The sequence below is a fragment of the Anser cygnoides genome, chromosome 3, assembly GCF_040182565.1.
Source record: "Anser cygnoides isolate HZ-2024a breed goose chromosome 3, Taihu_goose_T2T_genome, whole genome shotgun sequence".
Lineage (NCBI taxonomy): Eukaryota > Metazoa > Chordata > Aves > Anseriformes > Anatidae > Anser > Anser cygnoides.
Window position 1 is genome coordinate 33,125,677 of NC_089875.1, and position 27,082 is coordinate 33,152,758.

Here is a 27,082-nt window from a genome sequence, read left to right on the forward strand (position 1 = left end):
TGCTAAGGAAATAAATTAAGAGACCTGATGTTCTCATTATCCCATCAAGTACTAATTCTCTAGTGGCAATATTCTTGAATTTTAATAACTCTTCTACAAGCTGTGTATAATTTTGACTTTTTTTTTTTTTCCAATGGGAAGGGAATAAAATGGACACATACCAAAATACTAAATATTCTTAGGACCTAATTTATTGAAAACCCTATCTCCTTCAAGTCTCACATTCTTTTTTTCAATTTTATTTATTTATAGTAATTTATATCAAGCTTTGGTATTATTAAAAGAATACTTATAAACCAATCTCAATCGGTAGCTGAAAGAAAGGACTTGCAGTGAGAAGTGGAAGAACTTAGGAGGTTCCTGCAGTTGCTGATCGAGATGAATGTTAAAGGATTTTCAGAGGCCTTTTTCTCAACCTCTTGCTATTCATCATGTTCTTCTGTATTACTGAATGGATGTGTTGTCTTTGGTGTCACTTCATATGACAGACAGTGTCATTTACTGCCATCCTGGGAAAATCTGCACTGAACTCTAGCAGTACTTTTCGACCAGCACTCAGAATTACTATAAAAAATACATTCCCAATTATATTCTATTTCGTGGTCCCTAATTAACCTTTTTTTCTTGTCGCAGAACACAAGCTCTGTCTTAGAGGCTAGGAAGGCATAGGCTGTTCTCAGAAACTTCCTTGGGGTTTTAAACCCTTTGTGTTTAGGACATCTTTAGAATATTTTACAAACCACTGAATTGGGAGGTCTGATTTTTACATCATTGCTTTTCTCACAGAGTTCACATGTAAATGTAAAATCATATACATTGTGTAAACTGTAGCAATACTTTGTTGCGAGAAATAGTGTCGTAATTGTCTGATTGTCACAGCCACTCGTCTTGGGACTCTATTTCAAGGTTAAAAGCTAAGGGACTATGTAGTCTACATGTGGCCATGAAGATTAACTGAGTGGCTATACTAGAGAAATATGAGAAGGAAACTCGAGAAGAATTGTTCTTCTGTTTAGGGAAAAAAATGCTTAAATCATGACATCCTTTCATATCTTGAGGCAGTCAAGAGTAGTCCATTCTCACTTTAATTTAATACTTGAAGAAACAGCCTGAGCTTTACAATAAGGAGAACATAGCCACATAAGGGATATAAATAAACTGTGAAGTGCAGATAGGTAACATCTGTACCTCTGAGGCCTGATCAGACCTTGCGCTTCTATTATGATGAGTAACTGTAATCACATCCATTACTTCGTGCAGTAATACCAGTAAACTACGTGAAATTAGGTCTTAATCAGTCTCATAATCTTCTTAAAGCAAATATAACCTGACAGGATTGAAAACCTAATAGTCAACTAAATTAGACCCAGAAATGCTATGTTTGTGTCAGAGATGATGATAGCTTTCTGCTAGGGTAAAATTCTAGTACGTGACAGCAAAGCTGTTAATACTGCGAGGCTTTGGTGCACTCTACTGATGGGGAGTGGTGTTTTGTTCCAGTTTTGCTTTGGTCCCTTATTTCTTCTGTGAGTATTTCTGAAGGTATTTAGGACACATTCAGGAAAATTTCATCCAATGTTTTTTCTCTTCAGTGAGTTAATGTAGTTATACTTAACTACATTTTATCACCAAAGCCTTCCGTGGTAGAGTCTGGTTTTGCTAAACGGTTAAATTCTATATCTAGCTTTACTGTTTTATGAATAAAAAACAATATTACATTCTCATATGTTTAGGCACTAATCTAGTGCAATGGAAGACTGGCATCAAACTGAAGCCTCTAGGTCCCATTTTCTTTTCTCTGTTCCACTGTTAGTATGTTCTGTGAGCACAAAGCTGTGGTGGGAAGTGGTGTCCTTTGCCTGCTGTTTGGGGGGCTCCATATGATGTGTTGTATCTCACCCAAATCAGAAGAGTACAAATGAAGGCAGATTATAGTGTTCCCGGTGTAGTTCCTACACTCCAAAAGTAGCACTCTAGCTCTGGGAGGAGTGGTCTGGTCTCCCCACTGCCTCTGTGTCCGGATGGTGAAATTGTCATAACACGAGCTGAGCAAAATGCTTTGTGTCATGCTTAGTGTCCTGGAAGGACGGGACCCATACAAGGGAAGCTTGGATCCTCTGCCTCCACTACTCATGTTACAGAATGGGATGGAGAGGTTTGCTTGTTTGTTTTTCCTAGAGCTGTAATTTTCTTTAACTGAGCTCTGATGATTGATGATTTCTCATGAGTACTTAACATGCATTTACTTTTATTTATCTGATCTTTTGTTTATCTAACACAGACAGTAGCACCGTTAAGGATTTTAGACTTTGCATTCAAGATTTTTTTTCCCTTGTTACCATTTTCTTAACTTTCAGTCACAGTATGTGTATTATTCCCGCATACAAATTACAGTAGTATAAGGTATGTATAAATACAAATAAGCAGAGTCAAGGCACTTGAAAATAAACATGAACAAGTAGCACTGGAAATTCAGGTGATGAAAAGTGTTTCTCTGTTTGTCCTATTAAGTGATTATGTACTGTCATTTGAACAGATCCCCTGTATATTTTACTTCAAGCTGTCGTGATCGTGTCTAATACTTGTATGTCTTTCTGGAATTTTTTGTAGATCCTGGCAAACAATCACTTTTGATAAACAGCCTGCATCTTTTATCAGAATAGTTGGAACTCACAACACAGCTAATGAGGTAAGGAACTTCTAACATAGCCTGTATTCTTCATGAATATATAACCATATAGTTTTTCATATCTTGCAACGAAATTAATGATGCTCGCTAAAGTGTACATGCTTTTTTTTTTCTCCTCTGGCAATCTAGCAAAATAAGAATGAATGCTTTCTGTATTTAAATATTAGTGAACTGTTATCATCTTCCCAGACTCTACAGAGTTGAAGGGTTGTTGCTAGTGTGTAGAATACATTTGTTTGGTTAGTTTTTACACACAAAGTACAGCAAAGTGTTTCTAGTTTTGACCTGTGCACAGTGCCATCAAACATTCCTGTCAAGTTTGATTAGAATTTAGTTTATCCCTTATTTTGATGAATGATGAAAATACTATTTTAGTGCACTAGAGAAAGGTGTATAGTCTCTGATTATTTGGTTTTATGACTTTTATATTTTTAATGAAGGAAAAATAAGAAAAATCTCATTCTTCATAAGAAAATCTTATTTGCATATTATTCTCTTATAACTGATTTTCGTACCCAGTAAATCAGTTAACTAACAGTGACCAAAGAGATTTTTTCCATTCATTTTATACAGAAAAAAATGTTTTACAACAACCCAGTGCAACATTATCCTCTTTCTGTTTACTTGTGCTTCTGTCTTTTATTATTGTTGTGTATTGCCTCAGAGGAAGTCCGTGTTTTACAGTTGACTTCAGTGAAACAATTTACAATATGTAGATTTAAGAATATATGCATGTCTTTGAGAGATCATGACCTTACATGACAAAAAATAGAGGCACCAAGAGCTGCTTCCGTGTTTGTGCATGTATGTCTACAGCCCGCATGCATAGTTCAGCCCAGAACATTGTACTTTCACCCTTTACAATGAACTGTAGATAGTGGTATTAAGGGTTGCCAACTCCAGCAGTATTAGGAGTTACTGATTAGGATGGGACCAGATGACCTCCAAAGGTCCTATCTAACCTTAACCATTCTGCAATTTCTGATCATATTTAGCATAAGGGAAGGCTAGTTCTTAGACATGGGCATGTCAAATATCATTATGTCCAATTTTAGAACACCTATTGACAACATATGAGGTGTCAACATCAGTTTTCAGCAGACAATTAGAAAGAAGCTGACCAGTATACTGAACCAAAAATAACATTTTTCTTTCTAAGCACCATCTCCTGTAGCGTGTGGTTCAATTCTCATCAGTGAGTTCTCAGAAATATGTAATCAGAAACTGCCTTCAGGTTGTTGTGCGTGCATGAAGAAGCCTTTTCCATTACTGATCAGCATAGACAGTCCTATTTGCTCTCATGCCAATCTCTGTAGTTTCTCATCTCTTTATTAAAAAAGAATATGAGGAACATTGCATAAACTTAGCAAATCGGCCTATAAGAAACATTACCTCCAACTTGTAATTCTTAAAGGTAGATTTAAGCCCTCAAGAGTAACAGATTTATGGGCTTTTAAACATAATTCTAATTACAAATTGGTTCCCTTTAACAAGGAATTTAATATCCTGTGTAGTTATTTGTATGGAGCACTGCATAACTATAGTGAAATCAGTATATGCTAATAGAGTTTATGGCTATTCATGTAACAACTAAGTGGAACTATAAACACATGTTGCCATTCTAAGTCTTACCCTCTTTTGTCTTTAAAAATTGTACCCCATTCTAATTTATTTTATTTTTCAAACAGTTTATTCATCCCAAAGCTTGGAGGAAGATTATTAGCGTACATATATTGCTATATTATATTACTTTTATATACCCTATTTGTTCAATGAGCACACAGCTGCAGCATACCTTTTAACTTTGAAGCACAGTCTGATTTTTGGAGTTACAAAAACAAAAATGTAAATTTTCTCCATTTATTGAATGTTTTTATCTTTTAAACTTATATTTTCCTCCACGATATATTCCATTTGTTGAAAGACATAATTTACAGAGATTTTCTTGACCTGTTTTTTTCTTTTTTTTTGGTAGGTTAGAACGTGATAAAAATGTAACCTGTTTTTCTTGAGCTTACAGACATCCTACTTTTATAAATAAAAGGATTATTTTTCCTTAGTCCTTATCATCATTTATTTGTCAGACAGATCACCTGATACTTTTAACTGACTATATAAGTTTTGTCATGTTATTCCTCTTCAGTAGTACTGACCTGGAAAGAGCATGTAGTTGCAAAAGTGAAAGCTTTGTCTTACAAATTGCTGCACCAGTGTGTGTGTGTGCTTGGCCTTACTGCTTTGTATGTCAAACCTTCCCTAAAACATCCATGAGAACTATAACATAACATTAGAGAACGATGCTGAACTGTGATCTCAACCTTTTGAGAGTAGAAAACACAGGATTGTTTGTTTTAGTAATACTGGTCTTAAGTACATAATTTCAACATTAGATTAAGTAGATGAGCTCAATTGTACTTCTCTATCTTCTGCTTCTTTCATAAGCTGAATTCTCTATATGTTAAAGTGGCAGCGTAACTGAAAATGGAATGAATAAATTCACAGGCCTGTTAATTTGCCAGATGCTGAGATGACCATTAAGAATTTAGTATGAAAGAAATGGTAAAAATTAAAGCTATAATTTAAGAATCAGGTACTTCAGATTTTATAGGCTAATATCTGCTAAATTTCAGCGGTGAGCGTAATATATTTTAAAAAGCATGCATCACTACGTAAAGCGAAATTTTATATGAAAAACCTTATTGGTGTAAGATACAGTACAGTTACGGAATCTTCTGACTTGTGGATCTCCATCCCATTCATTAGACTGTACTTCCCTTCAAGAAATGCAATGCATTAAAGAAATGCAATGATGAGATATTGTTCTCTCCTGCAAATCCTGATGCTGATAAGTGTGGCTGGAAAAATGACAATAGCTGTTACTTTTAAAAGCATAGGAGTGTGATGAGTGTAAAAGGGACTTTTCAAGAAGTGTAGCTGAACACAAAAATTGGCTTCTCAAGAACTGTAACAGATGGAGAGAATTCATGCCACTGTAGAAATTTGTTTGGCTTCAGAAAAAGCTTACCAGAAGAAATGCAGAGAAAAAGCCATTTCATGCACGTGTGTATGTGTGTGGGTATGGGTGCAGATATATTTTTAATCTGTTCATATATATATGAAGACATAGCAGTACATCTTTATATTAGCATGTGTGTATGTGTGGAAATATAAACATGCATCGTTGTGTATCTCTATAAAAAAAACTACAAGAACTTGTACACTGAGAGGCACAAGAAAATATAATGGGGATACAAAAAACAGAGTGAATGAGAATATATTTTATTCATTCCATTCATGCTGTCAGGATTTGAATTAAAAACTAGCCACCTCCTCAGAAAAGACCCAGGGGCTACTTTAGGCATGTCATTGTAGATATCTGCTCTATACACACTTGTGCAAGGATGGTCAAAAAGCATAATAGGATTTTCAGTTGTATTAAAGAAAGGTTAGAAAATACAATAGTGTGTAGTCTTCTATGAATATGTAGTATACCTGTGTTTTGTTTATGGTATTTGATTTTGTCCACTTTAACTTGAAAGGGCCTGGGAAAGGGCAGGTAGGATTATAAGAGATTCCCGTTGTTTGTGAGAAGAGCTTTAAAGATACGAACTACTTACAAGATGAATGATAGGAGATGTCATTCAAAAGTTACATAATTAACTTAAGACAATTTTTAAATTCAATTTTTAATGTTTGTCAAAGTTTAGCTATAAAACTACAATAAATGACAAAACAGGAAATTTTAAAAGCAATATAAGAAAATACTTAAATTACTATGTGGCAAAGCTGTGCAATTCATAGCAGTGACAAATGATGTAGAAGTAAGTTTTGTAACAGTTTAAGTGTTCCTCCCTTTTATCTTCCGAGGCAAGTCAAGAACAAGTTTAAGTAAAAGTCAAGTAGAAAATATATTGAAAAAAATACTTAACAGATGAGTTTCTTACTCAGGAAGCACTCACCTGTACAGTGGTCCGGGTTGCTTTGAAATATCAGAAACTGATCACTGTTTCAAAGGGCATATTTCATGTGATACAGCGACAGTTTCCTTGTACAGTCTGAATACATCTCTACATACTTCAGGATATCTCTGTAGAACTATCGTTGCTATTATAGAAGAAGGCAATCTTGAAATAGAGTCATATTGGTAATGATTTAAATTTCATTTTTCATGTGAATGAACATTCAGTCTTTGGAGGATGTAATTAGATCACAAGATACGTTTAAAACAATTAATATAATTGTTGTTGTCTTCCAATAGCATGTAGTAGATATTTATGCCACTTGGCAAAGGAAAAATCAGTTACAAATATCTCTATCTGCCATTGAACTTTCTGAATTGTTGTCTTTCTGAATTTTGGTGCCATAAGTAAAGGTTTGTATAATTTGGAGGCCTTCTCTTGCTCCACTCTCATTATGTCACTGCAATATTTATGACACATGGAAAGATGTTTTTGACATCATGCTGAAACACTCTAATTTGGTTAAGTACTGATTTGGCCTGCATACTTCCATGTAGATTTCATCTTGTTTTGATCATGCTTTTGACAGCATTTAGTTGTTTTGCTTTATCTTCATCTTTTGTTCTTTCCAGGTTTTTCACTGTGTGCATTTTGAGTGCCCAGCACAAAACGGTACCCACAAGGATGAGGGTTGTAAGGAAGTGGCAACAACAGAGGTGGGAGGTGGTGGACAACAGCTTGTTTCTCGCCCTGTTCGAGCTGCAAGCACTAGTTCCCTGCATTCCCCTCCTGGATCCACCTCGCGTTCACATGCTCACCAACCGTAAAGGAGGCTGAAAGGGAGCTTTTGCAGCCCCATTGACATTATATAAAATCATTCAGAATTTTCTTGTGCTGGTACCTTTTCTTTCTTTTTCTCTGTGAACAAAGGGGACCATGTCTGAAAGATGGAAATACTGAAATGGCAAAGGCTTTTCCCAAGGACATGAAGAGACTGCTTCACTCTCCTCAATTTGTTCAAATCAGGCTGGTCTTCAAGGGGGGAGAAAATAGGTCTTCAATCTTCATCAAGTACCCCACTAACACCTACCTCTCTAATCTAACCAAGGCAAGGAGAACAGAAGGAAAAAAAAAAGGCAGAGTTACAATGAAAACCTAAAATGACTTGAGCAGAATGGAAGGCATATGAAACAAATATTTATTCCCTGAAGGCTTCCATTAGCAAAGAAAATGTTTAAAAAACACATCAGTACAGAACACGTTATTTTTAAAAGTTATTCTTCATTCATATTTCTTTTTATCATGTAATCTCTTTTTTAAATTGTTTTAACTCTGTATCCCACTTTTTCTTATTTTTGGCTGTAGCAAATGCTGTGCAGTAGATTAAGGAAGTATCAAATATGTTTACCTGCTGAGATGCAAATTCCCTCATTCATCAGTGGGATGACAAGAAAAGCCTTCATGATATCAACAAACTAATTAATGGATGCTATGTTAATCTTGACCTTAGTTAACTTTTCGAAGTACAAAATTGTCATTTCTTATACTCAAAAAGAGAATCCCTAAATCAAACTTCCATCTTGAGAAAAGCTTATTTTTCACTCATGAAGATTATTGCTTAAATTTTACTTATGTTTCTAAGAAAACTTGCAACAGATCATCTTTTTTTATTTTTCTTTTTTTGCCATAGAAAAATGGAACTGCATCTAGTCACTGAAAAGCAGTTGTTCTGAATACAAAAAGAAGAATTTGAAGAAACTTATTTGTATCCAAGACAAAATGCTTTACACTCTGGAGCTAAAAATTTAAAGGCCTCACATAAACTTTTCTCATAATCTTCAAAAAATGCGATGCTTTTACACAGTATTGTAAAGGATCTGACTATTGCTTTACATCACAGAATTGATTATCCATCCATGTCCGTCTGGATTAAATTGTGTACTACTTTGCTTGTTCCGAGTGTTTCCATATTGATGAGAACACAGCCTCTCATTCTCCAGACCTACATGACTTTTAGGAAGAGCTCCGTGGTGGTCTGTCAGTGTGTGATGAAGTGTTTTTGTATTGCGACAGTGATGTAATTGGCAAAATTGTTTAGGAGGTTGTTACTCCTCACAAAGCATATTATGTTGGAAATGTCAGCTAACCAGTTTTTTGAACTTGGAATCTCCTCTGGTGACAGATAAGCTTGTCAGAGAAAAAGAAAGCTAGTGCAGGATAAATATGGTTTTCCTTTGCATAACCATACTGATAAAATGAGTTATATCAATATAGCAAATAGTATGCTAATCTGTCACACTACTTAATTTTAAAGAATTTCCTGACTGGTTGTGCTTAAAACAGGAAGAAACATAACACACAATAGCAAAGAATCAGTAGAAACTTCAAAGGAGAAATGCTTCCGCTTTCTTGTTTCCAATAAAAATGACTAGGCTTCATCAATAGTATTACACTATTTTTCATTGTCAAATTACTCTTGGGTTCAGACATTTGCGTGCAGTCCCCTCCTTTGCCACTGCCTTTTTCTGACTTGTGATGTCTGTGAGTGAAGATGCATGCGCACTGCGTTATATATCACTTGTAATACGTGCCATGGCTGCCTCGTACAGCCCCGAGCTGTGAGGCAGGATATTTATTGCTCATGAGCCAGCACCTAGTCTTGGTTGTGATTACCTTATGGCCTAACAGCCTTTGGAGCATGAAAAAATTGAGACTAGCTACTGGGGACGCAATTCTTTTGTGTAAGTCCAAAAAGTTGGATTTTTTTTTTTTATTTGAGAAGTTAAAAAAGAAAAATCCTCTATTCTAGTTGTAAGCCATGCTGGAACTACTGAGATGCGTGGAGCATGTCTTGTCTTTGGTAGATAAGTCCTTCCTTGTCAGTGGTGGTATTTGTTTGCAGTTTGATCAAACAAGTTTGCTTTTCTCAAGTTGTGGGCAAGCAAAGGGCATAACTTCCTAGCTGTTAGCCTTTAATAGTCACTGTTATAGGGAATGCTTAAAAAAAAGGGGGTGGGAAGGTTTGTGCCAGCTGTTCTGAGTTTAGGCACTCAGAGAAAGAACAGGATTTTCAGTTTGTAATCTTTGATGTGCACAATTAATTTTTAGGATACTAATAAGCCTTACAGACCGTAAGCTACTGCAAATCCTTTTTGATCTTGTACTATGACTCACTGTTGAAGAGAAATGTCTATTTAATTCCCATGACATTAGCTCTCTGCCAGGAATCTGAATGAACAGATAGGAGAGATTCCCAAAACAAAAAGAATCAGCTCCTACAGAACTTCCAATACCTACCCCCAAAAATAATTCAAAACAAAAATCAGTTTATCATTGTCCCTTCATACAGAGAAATCAAAATTTTTAGTATTAGGTATTGTCAGTCACATTTGGCCTTTCTTACAATCTTTATTTTTTTCTGTTAAAGTTTTTCTTAGAACCTGTGACTAAGTCAGAAGTGTCACAGAGCTTTCAGGCCTTTAAGGTAAACCTTGCTTGACAATTTCTAGTGAATCCTTTACCTTTTTATTCTAAGAAATAATGCTGAAATGTGTAAGGGACCTGAACTCTTCATGGTCTTCTAATATCATCCACCTACAAACACTCCTGATATCTTTATTGCCTAGTATAGTTTCCTGCTTTAAACATAGTGGCAGCAAGAGATAATTACTAGAGGCAAAGGAAAATACCACACAGAACTGATCTGTGCTTTTGTGCGAGTATTCTCATGCTTTCTAATTATTGTCTTTATTTATTGACTCTTAATATCAGATGTAGCTCTTGTATGTTCTTCTGATTTTTTTAATTTATTTATTAATTTTTTTTGCTTTCAGTGGAAGTAAGTTGTGCTGTTATGACTTAACATCAGGGCATTTACAGTATCAGGATCTATCAGGGTCATGAAATAATATAATTATTCAGAAGTGCATGATCACTTAACTCATATTTTATTTGCAACAGAGGTAGAGCAGAACTGACCAGGTGTTCGTTATATTCTTGCCAGAAACTATGAGATAGATCTTTTGTTAATTTTCTAGGTAACAGAACTATATTGTCATCATTGAACCATTAATTCTATTTACTACTTGAGCTATAGTTATTGTTACCTTCAAATTCTCCGGGCTTCTTTTTCTCTGTTTTTCTTCCATAGGTTGAATTCAGAGTTAGATCTAACTCACACGGAGCTCAACAAAGCTCTTTCTAAAGTCTCTTTAATTAACCAATTTCAAATTAATTAAAATATTTTTATTCACAGAAATCCAGGGCCAAAAATCAACTTCAACAAGAGTAAATTCAGTATTTGTAAAACTTATTTATCTGGGAAAAGCAGCTCTAAAACAAAATTGAATGGTATGTTAATAGGAATTACAGTGAGAGAAGGTAATCCAAGACTAATGTAAAAGAGCACAGAGGGAAGAATCAGCAGTGTTTTTAGGGAAGGATCTGTTCTTCATTGCACTTTCCTTCCTTTACATCTCCATTTCATGCCTTTTCCATGCAAATCTCTTCTGCTTATTTAATATGATAACTCATGAAGGAGCTGAGTGTTTCTCATCATTGCTGAAAAGATCAAATGAACTTAATGCATCTTCATCTCTACTAATCATAACATCAAATTAGAGAGTCTTCAGTCTGCCATCTGACTTGGTAAGAGTCAGCTTCTGTGAAAGAAAAGAAAGGCAACGATATCAGTAGTTTTTCCACTTCTTCTAACCAAATGCATGTAACATCTACTCATTATTGAGCAATGTTTTGTACATCTAGAATCAGTGTGAAGATTAGAAGGCAAAGTTAATGCCATTTTTGTCTGATTGTTGTGTGTTAGCTCTGCTTATACAGTGACGCCCACTCAGAGACACTTAATATGGAATGAGAATGTAGCTGTGTTTTAACAGAAACCAGAAAAGCTATATGTTGTTTTTCTTCTGTGAACGTCTTTGTTGGCTTGTATTTTGACAACTGTTGATAATACACCATCAAACAGGCAAATGAATGCATTGGTATTTTTGTTGTTGTGGCTGGAGTAGTCAGCAAATATCAGAGCAAGTAATACTTAATGTGTTTAAGAGTAAATGTTTAGGTTTGTGCGTCATCATATCAGTTCCTAGAGGGCTAAACTGTGCTTTAAAAACAGTAACTTGTAGATCCTAGAGGACACTTGAGGCCTGGTTCCCTTCCCCCTCTCTTAATTGATGATGTATTTAGGTCAGAACCCTTAGTTGTCTCTGAACTGATTGTCATTGGTTGTGCTGGTTAAATTACATATAGAAGCTTCCCAAAGCTTTGTACAGGATACAAGTAATAGAAGTCCTGGGTCAGGGTTAGTTGGAGTACCTAAATATTCATATGTGTTGAATTGACCTTGCGGTTAATCACTTAGCTTGAATTTAGAACAGGTTCTAAAGCTCCTAAACAAAACAAAAACCAACCAAATAAAAAGGTATGAAATGTTACCCATGTGGTATGGCAGGATGCAGAATCTCTTTTATGGTTGCTTAAAATGTGCAAATGTCTAAACAAGGTATGGATAAGCAGGTCCAAAGCTGTTTTTGCCCAGTTGTTAGGAGCTGGCAATTTGGCTGTAGCGGGGTGTAAGTAAAACAGAGCAAACCAAACACTCATCTCAAGGGCAGTGGTGCAGTCCCAAGAACACAGGCACATTCCTCCTAGCTACCTGCGTGCTATGGCCTGCAGTCTTCGCAGAGCGAGCCTCCAGGTGAGTTTTGTTAACTGCTCGAAATGCACGTGCATTCTTTTGGCCCTTTGCAAGCTTTCATTGCAAAGCATTGACTGAGGTAGTATAGAAGTCACACCAATAGTCCGTGACAGAATCTGGGCCTATGTTTGATTTTGAAAAAATAGTTTTGAAAAAATAGTTTTAAAAATCATCCTGCAACTCTTCTTAGCTAAAGAAAGCCCAAATAAACAGCTGTAGTATAATATGAGGAAACTGCAAGTATCTGTTGTTGACTATTAACTAAATTAACTACTTGCATCAGTTTTGTAGTACCATATGTGTTTAATTACTGTGATATATACAAATGGTGGAAATAAGTGAATAATCAGCTCTGCACTTAAGTAATAACATGCCCTTGGCTTTAGAGATTATCACCCCACCAGGACATCAGAATTCTTTATTTTCCCATTTGTTCCAACCTAAGAGAATAGCACAGGTCAGTGTTCTGAAAGAAAAAATTATAATTGATTCATTACATAAATGTTATGGGAATTGAATGTACATTATTATAGCTAAATATCTGAATGAGTGATGAGTTAGTCTGCCTAGGTGCAAATCTGCCTCTCCAGTGCCTCCTGCTTCTTCAGGTGGGCCCTGGGCTTTTTTAGAGGAAGGAGAGCTGCACTGTTGGTGAAGTTTAAGTACTTTTTCTCGCTAAAACTTTTACTCATCTGTTCTGTGTTTAGCATTTTGGTGCATCCATTCTCTTTGTGCAGATCCTCATCCCTCAGTTAGAAGAAGGTTACCTGCTTTCTTGGGGCCTTCTGGGTTATCCAGTGACTCCAACAGATGCATCACCACTACTGTCTATGCTAAGGAGCTTACAAAATTAACCTCTGTGCTGTTTTACAACAAATGCTGTTTGTCCAAACAGTATCAAGTAACGCCTGAAACATCTTAGTAAGTCAGGCTGTATTATTGTGGAGATGAAGGTTTGCACCTCTAAAACTCTGTGCCATGTAATTGGAGTGAATACTTGCGGCTTCTTTCTGGAGAGGAAGTAGGGAACTTGCATGCCTTCCAGAAATCATTCATTTTCCTTATATTTCCTCATATCATCTACATCACACATATGTTGTCTCTCTACTACTGAGCTATAATTGCTAGGTTGATTATGGTCAATTCCTAGAATCCAATAACTGTGTTTAATAATGGATGTGAAGAAGTTTTGTCTTTAATGAAAGGTTTTGGATTGTGCTTTCGAAGCATGGTCAGTCCCCTGAATTGTTTTTTGGCATCTTCCATATTTATCTGGTGGGGCATTTTTTTTAGTTATTTTCAGTTGCTAAAAGACTGTAGGGTTCTTCACAGGAATTTTTCTTCATTTTTCACACTGAGAAACCAGTTTTGAAACAATCTCAGAGGGTTCATTGCTGGAGCACAGAGACAGGTTTCTTCTGCTGTCCCAGATTCCACGTGGATAATTCTGGGAGTTTGAGCTGTTTTTAGTAGCACATGCATTGATGTTGCATGATTTGGGTCTGTTTCAGGAATGAGGTAACATACTCATTTTGAGAGGTAAATATTTTGAGTAAATGTTTTTATGGAGTAGTAGAAGGCTTGTGGGTCTTAAATGATTAGGTTAGAAACATATCACTTAGAGCAAGGGCTGGAGTTGCAAGGAGGAGAAAATTGGGGGAGAAAACTGCTATGTAGTTACTCGTATGCATTTGTGCATATATAGCTCAGACAATGTATCTGTTTCGTAAGTTGAAGTGACTTTGAAGAGATGTGTTTTGACATGGCCTTTTTTTAGTTCAGTGAATTTTGGTAAGGAATCTATTATTTAGCTGAATATGAGTACTGATCAGAGGAAGAGAATGTAGGCAGCAAGGCTTTAGTAGTTTTTATGGGAAGAGCAACATGAAGGTCCGATTCCTGTAGTCTGAGCTACTTCTGTATGTCTCCTGACCTCACACCTCTTTTTCCTGCAGGATTCCCCCAGTCTGCTTGTTACTCCTTTTCTTTTTCTCCCTGCCTAGAATTGCTTTGCTGTTGCTGCAGTGTTCCCTGGAACTTTCCTCCAAATTGTAATATATTAAGTTTTTTGCTTTGTTTTGTTTGTTTTATTGTCTTATGTGGGATAAAGTATCCTAGTCCCAGTTCATTCATGTCAGACTTCAAAGTTGATTCCTGCTAGGCTGTCAAGTGCTAGTGAGCAAAATTTAAATTTGGCTGGCTGTGGCTATGGGAAACACTAGCCCATTTCAAGCTTGTACTTCTATAATCTGCAGTCTGTTACCCTTAAGAGAAAAATCATTAAGAGGTTTTCTGTTGACTTAAATTGTAGGTCAGGCTTTGTGCAGGCTTATCCAATTTAAGTCAAATATAATTGTACGTGTTTCTCTTTCAAATGATGTTCATATATGTTCAATTTGTTAGTTTTTCATTGTTCACTGTGTTAGTTGTATATAAGTGTTGTTTTCTCAATAAACTGCATTGTCAAAAGTGAACCTCGAAAGAATCTGTAACTTTTCAGAGTACCTGTGGGGAAGGTGTTTCAGCTACTTGAAGACTGAAGCATCACACTGAGTACATGGACTCATTTTGAGAAATACAGCATTACTTCACAATTCGGTGCCCATGTCTATTAACTTTGTCCAATATATTGTAAAATTTTCTTTCCTTTCTGCTTTGCTCAATTTTATTATTATCTGGATTATTGTCTTTCTGGAGTGACTGTTAATATTGTTCCTTCAGATACTGTAAATTAAATACTAGGAGCCAGGCTAAATAGAATTTCAGCTATTAATTAACTTCTTCCACTCATTTCTGTCAGTGCTCCTCTTTCGTGACAGACAGGAGTTAAAAACTCCGTGGTTACATTCCCCTCTTCTGTTGCAATTATCATTGTATCTTGACAGTTTTGTGCATTAAATCCCTTTCCTTCTTTCTCATGTTTCCTAAACATCGATTTCCCATAACTTGGTTCTAAACTACCTCAGACCTTGCTGTGAACAGATTTTCAGCTACAGTGAATACTTTGTCATGGCCTTTGAATGTTCTCTAAATGCACGTATATGTAGCTAAATCAGCCTGCCTGGCAGCGACTGCATTTCAGGAGCACAATCTCCCTGGAGTAAGACACTTAATTGGGATGAATTCAGAGGCACACCCATTCAGGTTCATACTCAGAACTCTTTCACAGAAAACATTTAAGGAGCACAGCTTCTGATATGGGAAGTGCTTTGACTTTCTGGTCTCAGCTCTTTGAAGAAAAGTGATATTGCCTGCACTGGACTACTTTTACCTATCGTTTACTGTGACAACCGTCATAAAAATTGTGGTGTCAGACCTCCATTTCTGGCTGTTAGCAAGAACTTCACAATTGTGTTGGACTGTGCTTATCAGACGAGAATAATCCCCCACACAGCATGTTCTGATGACCTTGGTAACGTTTTATACTGCAGTGGATATGCATTGCCAACCATTTGGGCTAATTAGGTTTCAGGGAGAATGCTGGTTGCAGATTGTGCAGCAGTGATCCAATCAATAACTTTGGGAACTGTCTGGTTTTGTAAGTTATCCACTCAGCAAGGCAGTAAGCCTTGTTTGTACTGATTTCCTTTTAACCAGCAGACATGCACATCATCAAACAAGCATTTTGTAACACAAAATTTTCTATGTACATCTAGAAAAAGATGCATCACAGTTATATTCTTTGTAGTAACAACATGTATTTGTAACGGAAGTTGTAGAATTATTAAACTGCTATAAGCTATGCTGTGCATGCTCCAGCGTTGTATTAACAGTTTGTATTAACAGCTGATAAGCAGAGGCTTATGGAGAGCAAGGAAGGCTAGCTCTGGATTTCTTATTTAAGAGTTTCATAGAGCAGCCAAATTCTCCAAAGTGAATGCAGGACCAGACAATGCTCAAATCAAAACGTCAAGTGAAACTCTTGTGCTTTGTATTTATTTCTTTGGGGATTTTTCCTTAAAAGTATTTAACTGCACAGGAAAAAAAAAAAAAAAAGAATATATTTAAAATAGTGATGATTAGAAATGCCACCTTTTCAAGAATGAGAGAGGTGAGATTTGAGAAATAAAGTGATCTTTTGTGCTTAACAATTTGTCTGCAGTTTTGTTAAAGTAATGGTACAGCCTGTCTGGTGCCATTCACATTTTGCATTTAAGAATAAGAGACTTCTGGCAGAATTGGACTTACATCGTAGCACGGCAAGACTTTTATTGATGTAGAACTCATAATGCAGCAGCTTAAATATGACATAAAAAATGCTGGTGATTTTCATAGTGACTTGCAGGCTAATGGGACTCCATGATGCTGTGGCAAATGTTGAGGACAACAGCTGCAGTGGGCTGCTACCAGGTTGTGTTGCTGTACTTTCAGGAAGAAGTACTGTGTGAATTGGTATTTCATCACTTTATTTCACCCAAAAAAGGGGGGGGAGGGGGGGGGGACGACTATTTGCAAACTTGGGAATCTATTTGTTTTCAAACAAACAAAAAATTTGATTTTCAGAAGTGCTTAGCATTTGGTTTCCTTAGGACTTCCATGAAAGTCGGGAACACTGAGCATTTGCCTCATAAATAACAGGCCCTTGCCAACCTGTTTTTTCAACTTCACTTGCTAAACAGAAGTTTTGTAAGCCTTGCCTGGATTTCAGAACTTCATGCCCCAAAGCAGGTTCTGTTCTCTAGTAACAACAATCAAATCCTCTCTTGTGTAATCTTTTAAGCAGTTGTGGGTGTGTGTTCCTTTCATAAATGCATAGTCTTTGTTAACTAGAAAATGGAGAGGCCAAACACAGAAGACAGAAGTATGATACCAAATTGTAAGATCAAACCAAGGTGCTGTAGTAATCCATGCAATGGCATAATATAATTAGACCTGATTTCTTCTGTATGTTGATTAGACATATAATTGTTAATAAGTTTGACAGTTGTCAGGTTTGGAGAGTAAATGCCCAGTGATTTTAAGATAGAAGTTGGAGTATAAAGTGCCCGTCACCTCACTTAGTAAATTTTGGCATTTTTAATATATGGGGATACTTATGCAAGGAAGGCTTGCCTTGGAGATAATGTTTGCCTAAAATAGTACGGACTAAATGTAAGCCAGAAAACGGTATAACCCAGTCAATGAAAAGTAGTACATGTTGAAAATATCTGCATTCCCAGGCCATGTGGCCAAGTTAAAAAGAAGGTAAATGCTTTTTGCTCTATCCTGGGGAATCAGAGCTCTCTTGAGGGCTTGGAGAAATTTCCATTGCAGCCCTCAGGCAAAATTTTGGTTATGTTCAGGATAATGCAATTCATAGCGAGTGTTGGATATATTATACTAGAAGGAAAAATACACTTACAAAGCATGGATAGGAGAGGAATAAAGGTTGGATGAACTCAAAGTTAGGAAGGAAAAATACATTTACAAAGCATGGATAGGAGAGGAATAAAGGTTGGATGAACTCAAAGTTAGGAAGAAATATTCTTTCTCATTTCTTTGGTAAGAATCCAGTTTATGTGCTTAGGCTGGTAAAATATCTATTAACAGGAAGGGATTGTGAGGAATTGAAGACTGAAATGGAAATGCAGACACCTTTCCAAACAGTAGGCGAGGCAGTTGTATGCTACACAGCCTGGGGACTGATTTCTAAGTTGTTTCTAATTCTAAAGGATGGACTCATTTGTAAATGAGCAGTAGCAATTTAAGCTTAAAACACTGTCACATCATTTGAATACGAGTTGGAGAGACCAGACACATACCAAGTCACAGTCATTTTGTATTCATGATAGGGAGCAAAATGCACATCGATGTGATATTTTTGTTACTTACTCATTTTATAATTTGCCCTTTATGAACTACTACTTAAAAATCCTCTTAGGCTGTACTAAACAAAGTAAATCTGGAAAGTAGGTTAAGTATGTAGGCAATGGTTTCCTTATAGCTTAAGGCAAAAGAGAGAGAGATTCGTATATCTTACTTGAATCTCTCTACTCCTGTGCTTTCCCATTCTCTTCCCTTTTTTCTCTCCCAATAATATGCCAAGCTTCTATACCAGGGAGTGTGGTTTTGTGTTATGTTTTGTTTTGTTCTCTCTGAAGCATCAGAAGAACAAAGTGTATCCCATTTAACAAGAGTGAGTGCGTCACAAAAATATCCCTTAATGCAGCAGAGACATTGGGAAATTGCACATCTAGTCTATGCAATGGTAAAGTGGTAACTCTAGCCCCATTTATGAACTGTTCTTCGCTGTCTAGTTTTTAAGATGTTAAGCTTGGAGGTTGAAGCTTAAAAATTTAAGCTTTTATTTTTATTATTATTCCTCCCTCCCTCCTCCCCCCCAAGATGTATAGTCTTAGGGGGGGAACTGAAATATTCACAGATCTTGGCTCCTATCAGCAACAAACTGCCTGACTGCTACACGGGTTCCCTCCTGGTTTGCAGAGAGGATGTGGGCCAGTTGTTATCGATGTATTCATGGAAATGCAAGCTTCTGTCATTCCGTTTGATCAAACACTGTGTGTTTTGAATGTTAAGATTCACAGTGCGTGTGTAGGGGAGATAGTGGTATCGCTTAGCACTGAAATATCATCATCTCTAGGATAAAATCAAATTGGCAAGAGAAGGTATTTTTAGAATATAAAAGGTATATTTGGCTTCCTATCTTTCAAATAGTTATTCTTTAAGAGAGGACATTCTGTGTCCTGCTCTGCTGCTTTGAGCCTTTGGAGAGATACAGTCTCTGTGCCCTGGTATCCTTTCTCTAGTAGTCCATAGCAGAGTGAGATGCCATGAAGAGCCTTATCTAAAGCTTTTTGGAAACGTAAATATGCCAACTTGATCACATGTATTATTGTGCTTATTTACTTTTTCAAGGCACCTAACAAATTTCTGAGGTAATTATTTCCTCTGCAAAAGCCATCTTGAGTTTTTTGTGTGTTTACCAAAGGGGAAACACAGAAACACAGCTCATCTCTTCCCTGGGGAAGAGTTTTTACACTTTCACATCTGTTGGATCATACGCTTTTACCTGTCCCCTCTTTCATTTGGAGTCCTTCACTACTGCATGTAGTGTGATTTTAGAAGACATGAGCCACTGGTCAGGGACTGCATGTGTTGTGTCCTGCAAATCAATCCACCACCCAGCCAAAGAAGCGTAGCTATGGGATAGCCTGGGAATTTGGTCATCCTCATTCACTGCCAAGTGCTTGCCCATGCACCTGCTTCTGATGACTGCCTGTGGCTACTTTCTTGTGCCTCCCTTATTCTCCAGTTGTGTGCCTTGGTGCATGGGGCTCATGCACAGGGCAACAACATAGGTTGAGACACAAATGCGTTTATTTAATCTAAAGACTTCTTTGCTTGTAGGTCATGTATCCACCCATACCTCTGTGTACCTGATGTATGCAAATGGCTCCAAGCAAATGAGTTATGTGCATGCACATGCTTGGATAATGAGAGATCCTTAATTTGATTTGTAGAAATTGTGAGTTTTGAAAATGTGGGCTATTGTATTCTTAGTTAATAAGCTTTGTTGAGGATTCCAGAATTTCTGCTTAACGACCATATAAAAGTAAAAGTGATTCTAGCAACAACTGTTCCTAATTGTTCTTACCTTGGAGACCGTGCGTTAGACCAAGTCTGAGCTGTATTTGGAGGTATTCATTTTTGAGAAATAGCTATTTTGCAGCCTGATTTCATGGTTTCCTTAGACAAATGTGTGAAGAAATCATATACAAACAAGTGTTCTTGAACGTATCAATAGAGTATAATAAAAGAGTATTAGAAAGTTGCTTAGGAAATGCCTGAGGCTCTCTGGTGCAGTTCTACAAGTCTATTTTAACAAAGCAATTTGCTATCAATCCAACGTTGCAATGTATTAAACCGACGCCACTGTAAGGATCTCAAAAAGTCTTGGTTTGTAACAGTCTCATGAAATGAACATGTAAGATGGGTATTTTTTTAAATCAATGAGAATGTGGAACAAATAGATATATTTGACAGGTGTGTTCTTTATGCTGAGTGCTCTTTGGTAGACCACTGCATAAATATCCTTGTTGTTTTAATTCAGACATGACATTATCACATTCTGTTATCAACTGCTGGGTGAAAAGATATTTTTCCTAAGGTGCTGACACAGTGTAATTTTATTGCTGCTTGCACTGTCCAAACTTCAGCATCACGTAATGGAGCTGGCACTTTCTCTTACAGAAGTATTTTTAAGCTAATAGTTTTACTATTAATAAGCAGATAAATGGGTTTTTATTGATATAAATGGAAAATGTGTCATGGTGCTTTTAGTCATGTTCTAAGCTGTATGGCATCAGAAGAAGTTCACTGCAAATACATAAGCTTACATTATGGTTACATTTTAATTTCTGTAGTTATTAATGATAATATCAGACAGAAACAACTACCCTTGTAAGTGACTGGAATGAGGAAAGGAATTAATGCATAGTTTACTTGCTGTCATAGTATTGTCTAGGTTAAAATCTATTAGGATGATCATAAGAAAGAAAAGCCTTTGTGATTAAGGCTGTTAGAAGGAATGTGCTTTTCAGCTAAAATACAGAAGGACGTAACAGTAGTGGTATATGAATATCTTCAGTCAACAGCTTTCCGGTTGATATGTACACTTAACTCTTTCCCATATGTTTAATGGTAGTGATTTCTTGGTCTGCTCTGTTGGCCTGCTCCCAGCAGCTTTCCTCTTCTTTGTGCTACTGTAACTTGAACGTGCAGGGGCTTCTATCAGTGACAGCACTGTTCTCTGACTCTCAAGTTCAATCTGTTGAGAGGGAAATGGAGCATGTCCCTACTATACAAACACTTTCTTTGTCCGTGTTCTTATATTGAACTGGTGAAAAGATTTATTTAAATGCAGGTTAATACAGACAGCTCCGTTGTCAAAAGTAATGTCTCTAACTGCAGACCTGTGGAAATACTTGGGCAGAGAACACTGAATACTGCATTGGTAACTTCAAAGTCTTAAAAACTAACTGGGGAGAGTTTTGCCACAGCTGTAGCCCACAACCATCATATTAGCCCCTGACTAGAACAGTCAGTCAGCTCCAGCATTCTTTCCACTTTTCTGGAATCGGGAGCAATAGTATAAATATGCATAGGTCATCCTGGACAGTTTATGAGATCCTAATTCTTCATTAGATTGACCTTTCTTTCTGTTTCAAACTAGACTAGGCCAGCATCGTAGAATTAGATTTTACACAACTCTAATGTAGCAGCAATTAAAGATTTATTATATACCTATATAGCAAATAAGTTTAGATTATATGATTTTAACAGCACTCAATCAGTATCTAAGTATCAGCCAATTAACACCATGATCTAAAGGAATTTGCTACACTAGAAACAGCAACTTAGTTAAAGATTTATGAATGGCAAGGTTCACCCGAGACTTACTGCAGGGTCCTGGGGGTCTGAATCCAGTCATGCACTTCCAAAATACCCCTTCAGAAGGAATTACTAGCCCTTCCCCCTCATCAGCGTTTGTCCGCAGACCAGCTTGTTCCCCAAGGAGTCAGCCCTGTGATGTGCTTCCCCTCAGGGGTACCCTAAGAGGTGTCCCAGCTCAACGGGAGATGGAGGGTGCAGCCCGTTGTGCTCCCTGGAGAGCTCCAAGGGTTCTTGTTTGGGATCACTATTTATAGGATTGCGAGGCCATTGTCTTTTGGTCAGGAATTTTCCAGGATTCAGTTCTTTCACTACTTTGTTTAGGAATCACGTTGCACAATCCCCCCTTCCTCCCCCTTAGCCCTGAACAAGGGAGTGAGGCAGTGTCAGACTTCACCACATTCTGTAGATAACAGAGGAATGAGGCTTTTCCTCTCATGTTTATTAGATAAAGTGATTGATTTGTAGTCAAGCTCAGCTTCCTTATCAGGTTGTTTCCTGGAATGAGCTCTCTCTGGGGTTCCCTTGGTCCTGTTGAAGGAGCAATCTCATTGAGGCCTACTGAGGCCTGAGCAAGACGTAGGCCAAGTGCAGCAGCAGAGCGTAGCCGCCACAGACAGCAAGACATCCTGTAATGTTCTGTCATTTGCAAGACTCAGGTGTGACTGATGGTGTGTTTAACAACTTCCATGGTTCATTACACTTGCATATAATCTTTTTGGGTGATCGACAGCATTTAGACATTCCAGTACATGACTAGGACAATTAAAACTTCTGCTCAAAGAGGGTGCTGTTACTCCCCTCATGTCCTTATTCATACTTGCAACCTTAAAAATGCAAACTGCAAGTTTATTTATATTCTAGGACGTTTTCTTTCTTGTGTTTTCAAGCTTAAACTCTGAAAACTGCTCTCAGTGGTAGCTGTTTAGGGAAATGACTCTCCCAATAACTTCTTTGTAACGATTTCTAAGCTTAACTGTTACACAATTCAGATATTCTTTCAGCAGGATAAGGAAAAGGGAAGAAAGATTATTATTCATCTTCAGGAAATGATCCTTTGGCCAGACGTGAAGGAGCTCATGAAAAGACCTGGTCCTTCATTTTAGCCTATCATGAGCCATAGCCAAGGAGGTGCTCTTGTAATGGTTGAAAGGGTTTTTAACTGTGTGAAGATGAGACAGAAAGGAGCAGATGAAACATGAATATTTAGGACTATATTGACCAACGGACTGACAAGTAAGGTTGATATCTGTAAAAGCTGCTTTACAACGCTGCCAAATCCTATGCAGTCAGTGGGAAGTAGGCTAAATACCTAAATTAATAGGTACCTATATTATGTGGACTAAATATGATTTCTGATTCTCCCCACTGATTGCAATAGTGAGCAGGTCAAACCAGCCATGCTCTCTTAGGTTGCGACATAGTAGGCACATAAATCTAAGATGCCATGGAAGGTCACTGCATATACCCCACAATTGCCTGTAGCAGTCCTACATCAAATTTAATGGTTGACTTTTATTCAATTGGAAATGCTTGTGTAATGTCTAAATCCAAAATATCAAATGTTTTCAACTTGATTACAAGTTTGTAAGAAGATAACTACAGTATAGCTTCCATCACTAATGTCACTTGCAACATCTCCTGTTTTTAATAAATATTCATGATGAAATAAGGTAACAGTTGTACCCATGATCTAATTGAAGAAACTATCCTGTCCTAGGTGTTATGCAAAGCTGTATTTCAGGCTTAGGTTGGAATTGTTCACTGGTCCATTTTATTGCAAGGAAGATACTAAAGTATTCTGTTCCCCTGAAAATGTTGAAGATATTAGGTAACAGCTGTCATGTAAATTTTACTTCTAAGAATGTGAAGTAGCAAGTTGCTCTATCATTTTCGTTCTCAAATGTAAATAAAATTGCCCATTTGTTGAGTGATTTTAATTTTAAGGTTGATTGTGCAATCTGCCTATCTTATTTTTCTCAAGATTAATGGTTTTCCTTAGCTGTCTTTCTCTCCACTTTCTTTTTTCTTTTCCCTCACCCTTCAGAGCCAAATTACTGAAACACAGCAGGTGCTGACAAACAAGAACTTCATGCATTTTATTTATCATGAAACTGCTAAAATTCTAGCTTTTTAGCTCACTTAATCATTTTGACAAGATGACAATACGATGTATCATCACCAGAGAGATGACACTAGACAGATGACAATACTAATCCTGCAGTAGGTTCTCAAGGGAGATTTTTATTGTAAGAATTGACATATATTGTATCAAGGTGAACATAATACATTTAGGAAAACAGCAGTTTGCACTGTTCAGTATATCTCTAGGTCTTTATCACTCTTGAGTCAGAGTTTGTGCTAATCTCAGCTGCCTCAGAATTTGGGCTCTGTTAAAGCTGGCAGGTCCTTCATGTCAGCCCCCGCTACTGGAGTTGTTGAGATACTGACAGATAGGGGACACACAGGTGTTTGCTTAATAGTTATTTCCCCAGGGACTCCTGTCAGAGCTGTTGGCAGGGAAGTAGGGGAATTACCTTGGAAATTGCTAACTCACTTTCACCGAATGATAGACTGGTGCATTGCAAAACAAATTTGACCAGTTCTGAATGTATGAACTGCCTCCAGAAAGAGAGGAAACTATTCCTACCATAGATGATGTCACCCAACTGTTACCTTGTCAAATCAGTTACATCGCTGCTGGCTGGGGCTGATGCCTGGTGCTCCGATTGAACGGAAGACTTCTCTATAACATACCTGACCTGTTGAACAATCCTGAGCAGAAGAAGACAGAGAGTCAGGAAGCAATCCATAAAAAATGAGGGGAGAAAAAAACAATTGTTTAATTTTTGATTCAAGTGCATTTTCAGAAGCCATGATGATCAGCATTTTATAAGATTTGAGCAAAGGAAAATTCTAATTATTCCTTCATATGATCACTGACTGTCCTGAGATGTGAGGTCTGATTACTCTTTTTTCAAAATGCAAATACTGGTGGTCAGAGGAACAGGCTGCAGGGTGAGGGAACTGAGGTGGCTGTACCCCTGTGGTTGCAATCAGGTGTTAGAAGCACCGGCTTGCGATATATTACACTCCTCATTTTGCTGCACAAATTACTTGCTGTGCCCACATGTTGAGTTGCTTTTAACTCATGTGCAAACTTTGATCTTTCATATTTTTTTTCCTGGCATTAGTATTTATTCTGTGACCTGTGCAAGAAACACACAGTTCAAGCTGAGAATGCCTAAGCCTTGCTGATGCCTGCCATATGTTGACTTATCCTGATATATATTTTTTCTTGATTTCTCAGATATATTCAACATCACAATCCCCATATGGTTACTGCTTCTTTATGTATTCCAGTGGGAGTTTCTCTTTTGCTTTTCAAAGGTTTGTCACAGAGACTATCCTTAGTGGAACATCGTTGTATGCCTGGTTCATCTAATTATCCTCCCTAGTTAGGGATGCATCAGGGGCTCTGTGTTAAATTGGGGAAAGCTTTTAAAGTTGAATATCTGAATACTGAAAGCTGTACAGACACCAAAGAGTGAGCAGAAGGCATCATATACTGAAGAGAAACATGCTAAGATGGAAACTGTCACAAACAGGCAGCTTGAGATCCTACTACCTGCAGCTGACTATGCCTTGATTTCCACTGCAAAGTGAGGGGAATAACAGTAAAGAGACCTCCCCACCCCTGAAGTGACCAGGAACATTTTCTTCCATTACAGCAGATTTACAACATGGTACATGCTCAAGGATCTTTGCTGAGCTGTCACAGGAATGTTGTACTATACCATAGTCCTACCCATGCGATATGAAAATGGGAGTTTCTCAGTGAAACTGCCAAGTTAAATCTGAGTGCTCATAAGATTTCCACTAAAGAAGAAAATAATTTAAAACATACTTTTCATAGTAAAGCAATGAAAAATTCGCTTTACAAGCCTGAGCCCTTGTCCCGCTGTCTCACTTTTCCTTTCCTAAAAACCATGGCTTTTCACAGCATTGCACTGGGGGAACATCTATGGAAGTGATTGTGGTGGAAGAGAGCAAGTGCATTGCCTTGCTTAAGGCTCCTCTTGCAGAGGGCAACAGGAGTCAGTGAAGCTAGCGAGTCACACTGATAACACATCCTAAGACATCATCTAAAGAAATGCAAACTAAGCGAGGTTCCTCAGGATATTAGCGGTACACTTACTGCAGTGTTTTCTGGTGCTGAAGAAAAACAAGTTCAGACCATTGCTGAAAAAATAAATAAATGAAGATGCTGCTTTTTCTAGTCCCTACTAGACATGTCACAGCACAGCATAGCATGGTTTATTGCAATGAATGTTCATCATTCAGGTATCTATTTGACTTTTCTATTCATATTCATAAAGGAATTCCATACAATGTCTTATTACAATGCCGCCAGATGTCAAAAAGCAAGACAGAAAGATGTCACTGGTTTTGAGAGGCAGCAGTGTGTGCATACCATCAACAAAGATGAATTAATGGTAACAAAAAACATTAATGTGAGAAATGTATTATCTTAAATTGCTTTTGTATTGTCTTCCTTATGGTTTCAAAACAGAAAATACACAAACAACTGTCATGTTCTGCCCCTCAACCCCCATATCCACCCTTCTCCTTTTTCACTCTCCCTGTTAGGCAAAATCAGGTAGATCGGTGAATACCAAAGGCTGTAAGTCAGGAAAAGATATATGCTAAGATCTTTGTCACAAGCAGTATTTATAGTTACTGCCTATATTCTATTAGTGCGTCTGACATCTGAAGTATCAGATATACAGTAGCATTAATGAAACAAAATAGGAATTGTAGACTAATAAAATAAAACAAAAATCCTTATCAGAGTTTCTTCTGAGGATAATCAACTGGTTATAGATATTGCTTGTGCACCTACTACTGTACAAGCCTACCTGTAACTCTTCACCCACTTTTCCAGATAAATTATGCCATAGATGTGTGAATATATGTACACGTGTATTAAAAATAAATACATGTGAGAGCTTTGTTTGATCTAGGTCCCCAAAAGTCTCTCAGCTAACCGGTAAATACATATCAAAGATTAAACAAAGCAGCTAAAAGGAGCAAAGGCCATGTATTATATTTACCCAAGCTTTCTACTCTTCGAATTCTCCCTCATACCAATCTCAGTGTTCGGCAATGTTCTTGCACAGAGTGAGCTGCTGTAAATCCTGGACTTCTGTAGTAAAGTTACACAGTAAGCGCCGCTGTATTACACACTAAATCATGGAGTTTTACCAAAGAAGCTGCAATATCAGCTGCTTTCCTGCATTGTTTGTATTTATGGGGAGCGTTCATCAG

The 27,082-nt window shown here is 37.3% G+C and overlaps 1 protein-coding gene and 1 long non-coding RNA gene across 4 annotated transcripts in view; both read left to right on the forward strand.

The window, feature by feature from the left end:
* BTBD9 (BTB domain containing 9) overlaps positions 1 to 14,838 on the forward strand; it is a 125,738-nt gene extending 110,900 nt beyond the window's left edge. For all 3 annotated transcript variants that reach the window (XM_048080070.2, XM_048080072.2, XM_048080073.2), the window contains exons 11-12: positions 2,611 to 2,689; positions 7,281 to 14,838. In XM_048080070.2, the coding sequence (XP_047936027.2) occupies positions 2,611 to 2,689; positions 7,281 to 7,475 (274 nt within the window). In that variant the 3' untranslated portion in view covers positions 7,476 to 14,838. The remainder of the gene's footprint in view (positions 1 to 2,610; positions 2,690 to 7,280) is intronic.
* A 1,970-nt stretch (positions 14,839 to 16,808) lies between these two features.
* On the forward strand, positions 16,809 to 26,773 carry LOC136790372 (uncharacterized). Its single transcript, XR_010830202.1, has 2 exons — positions 16,809 to 17,731; positions 17,798 to 26,773. It is a non-coding gene; the product is annotated as an uncharacterized lncRNA (long non-coding RNA).
* Positions 26,774 to 27,082: the final 309 nt, after the last annotated feature.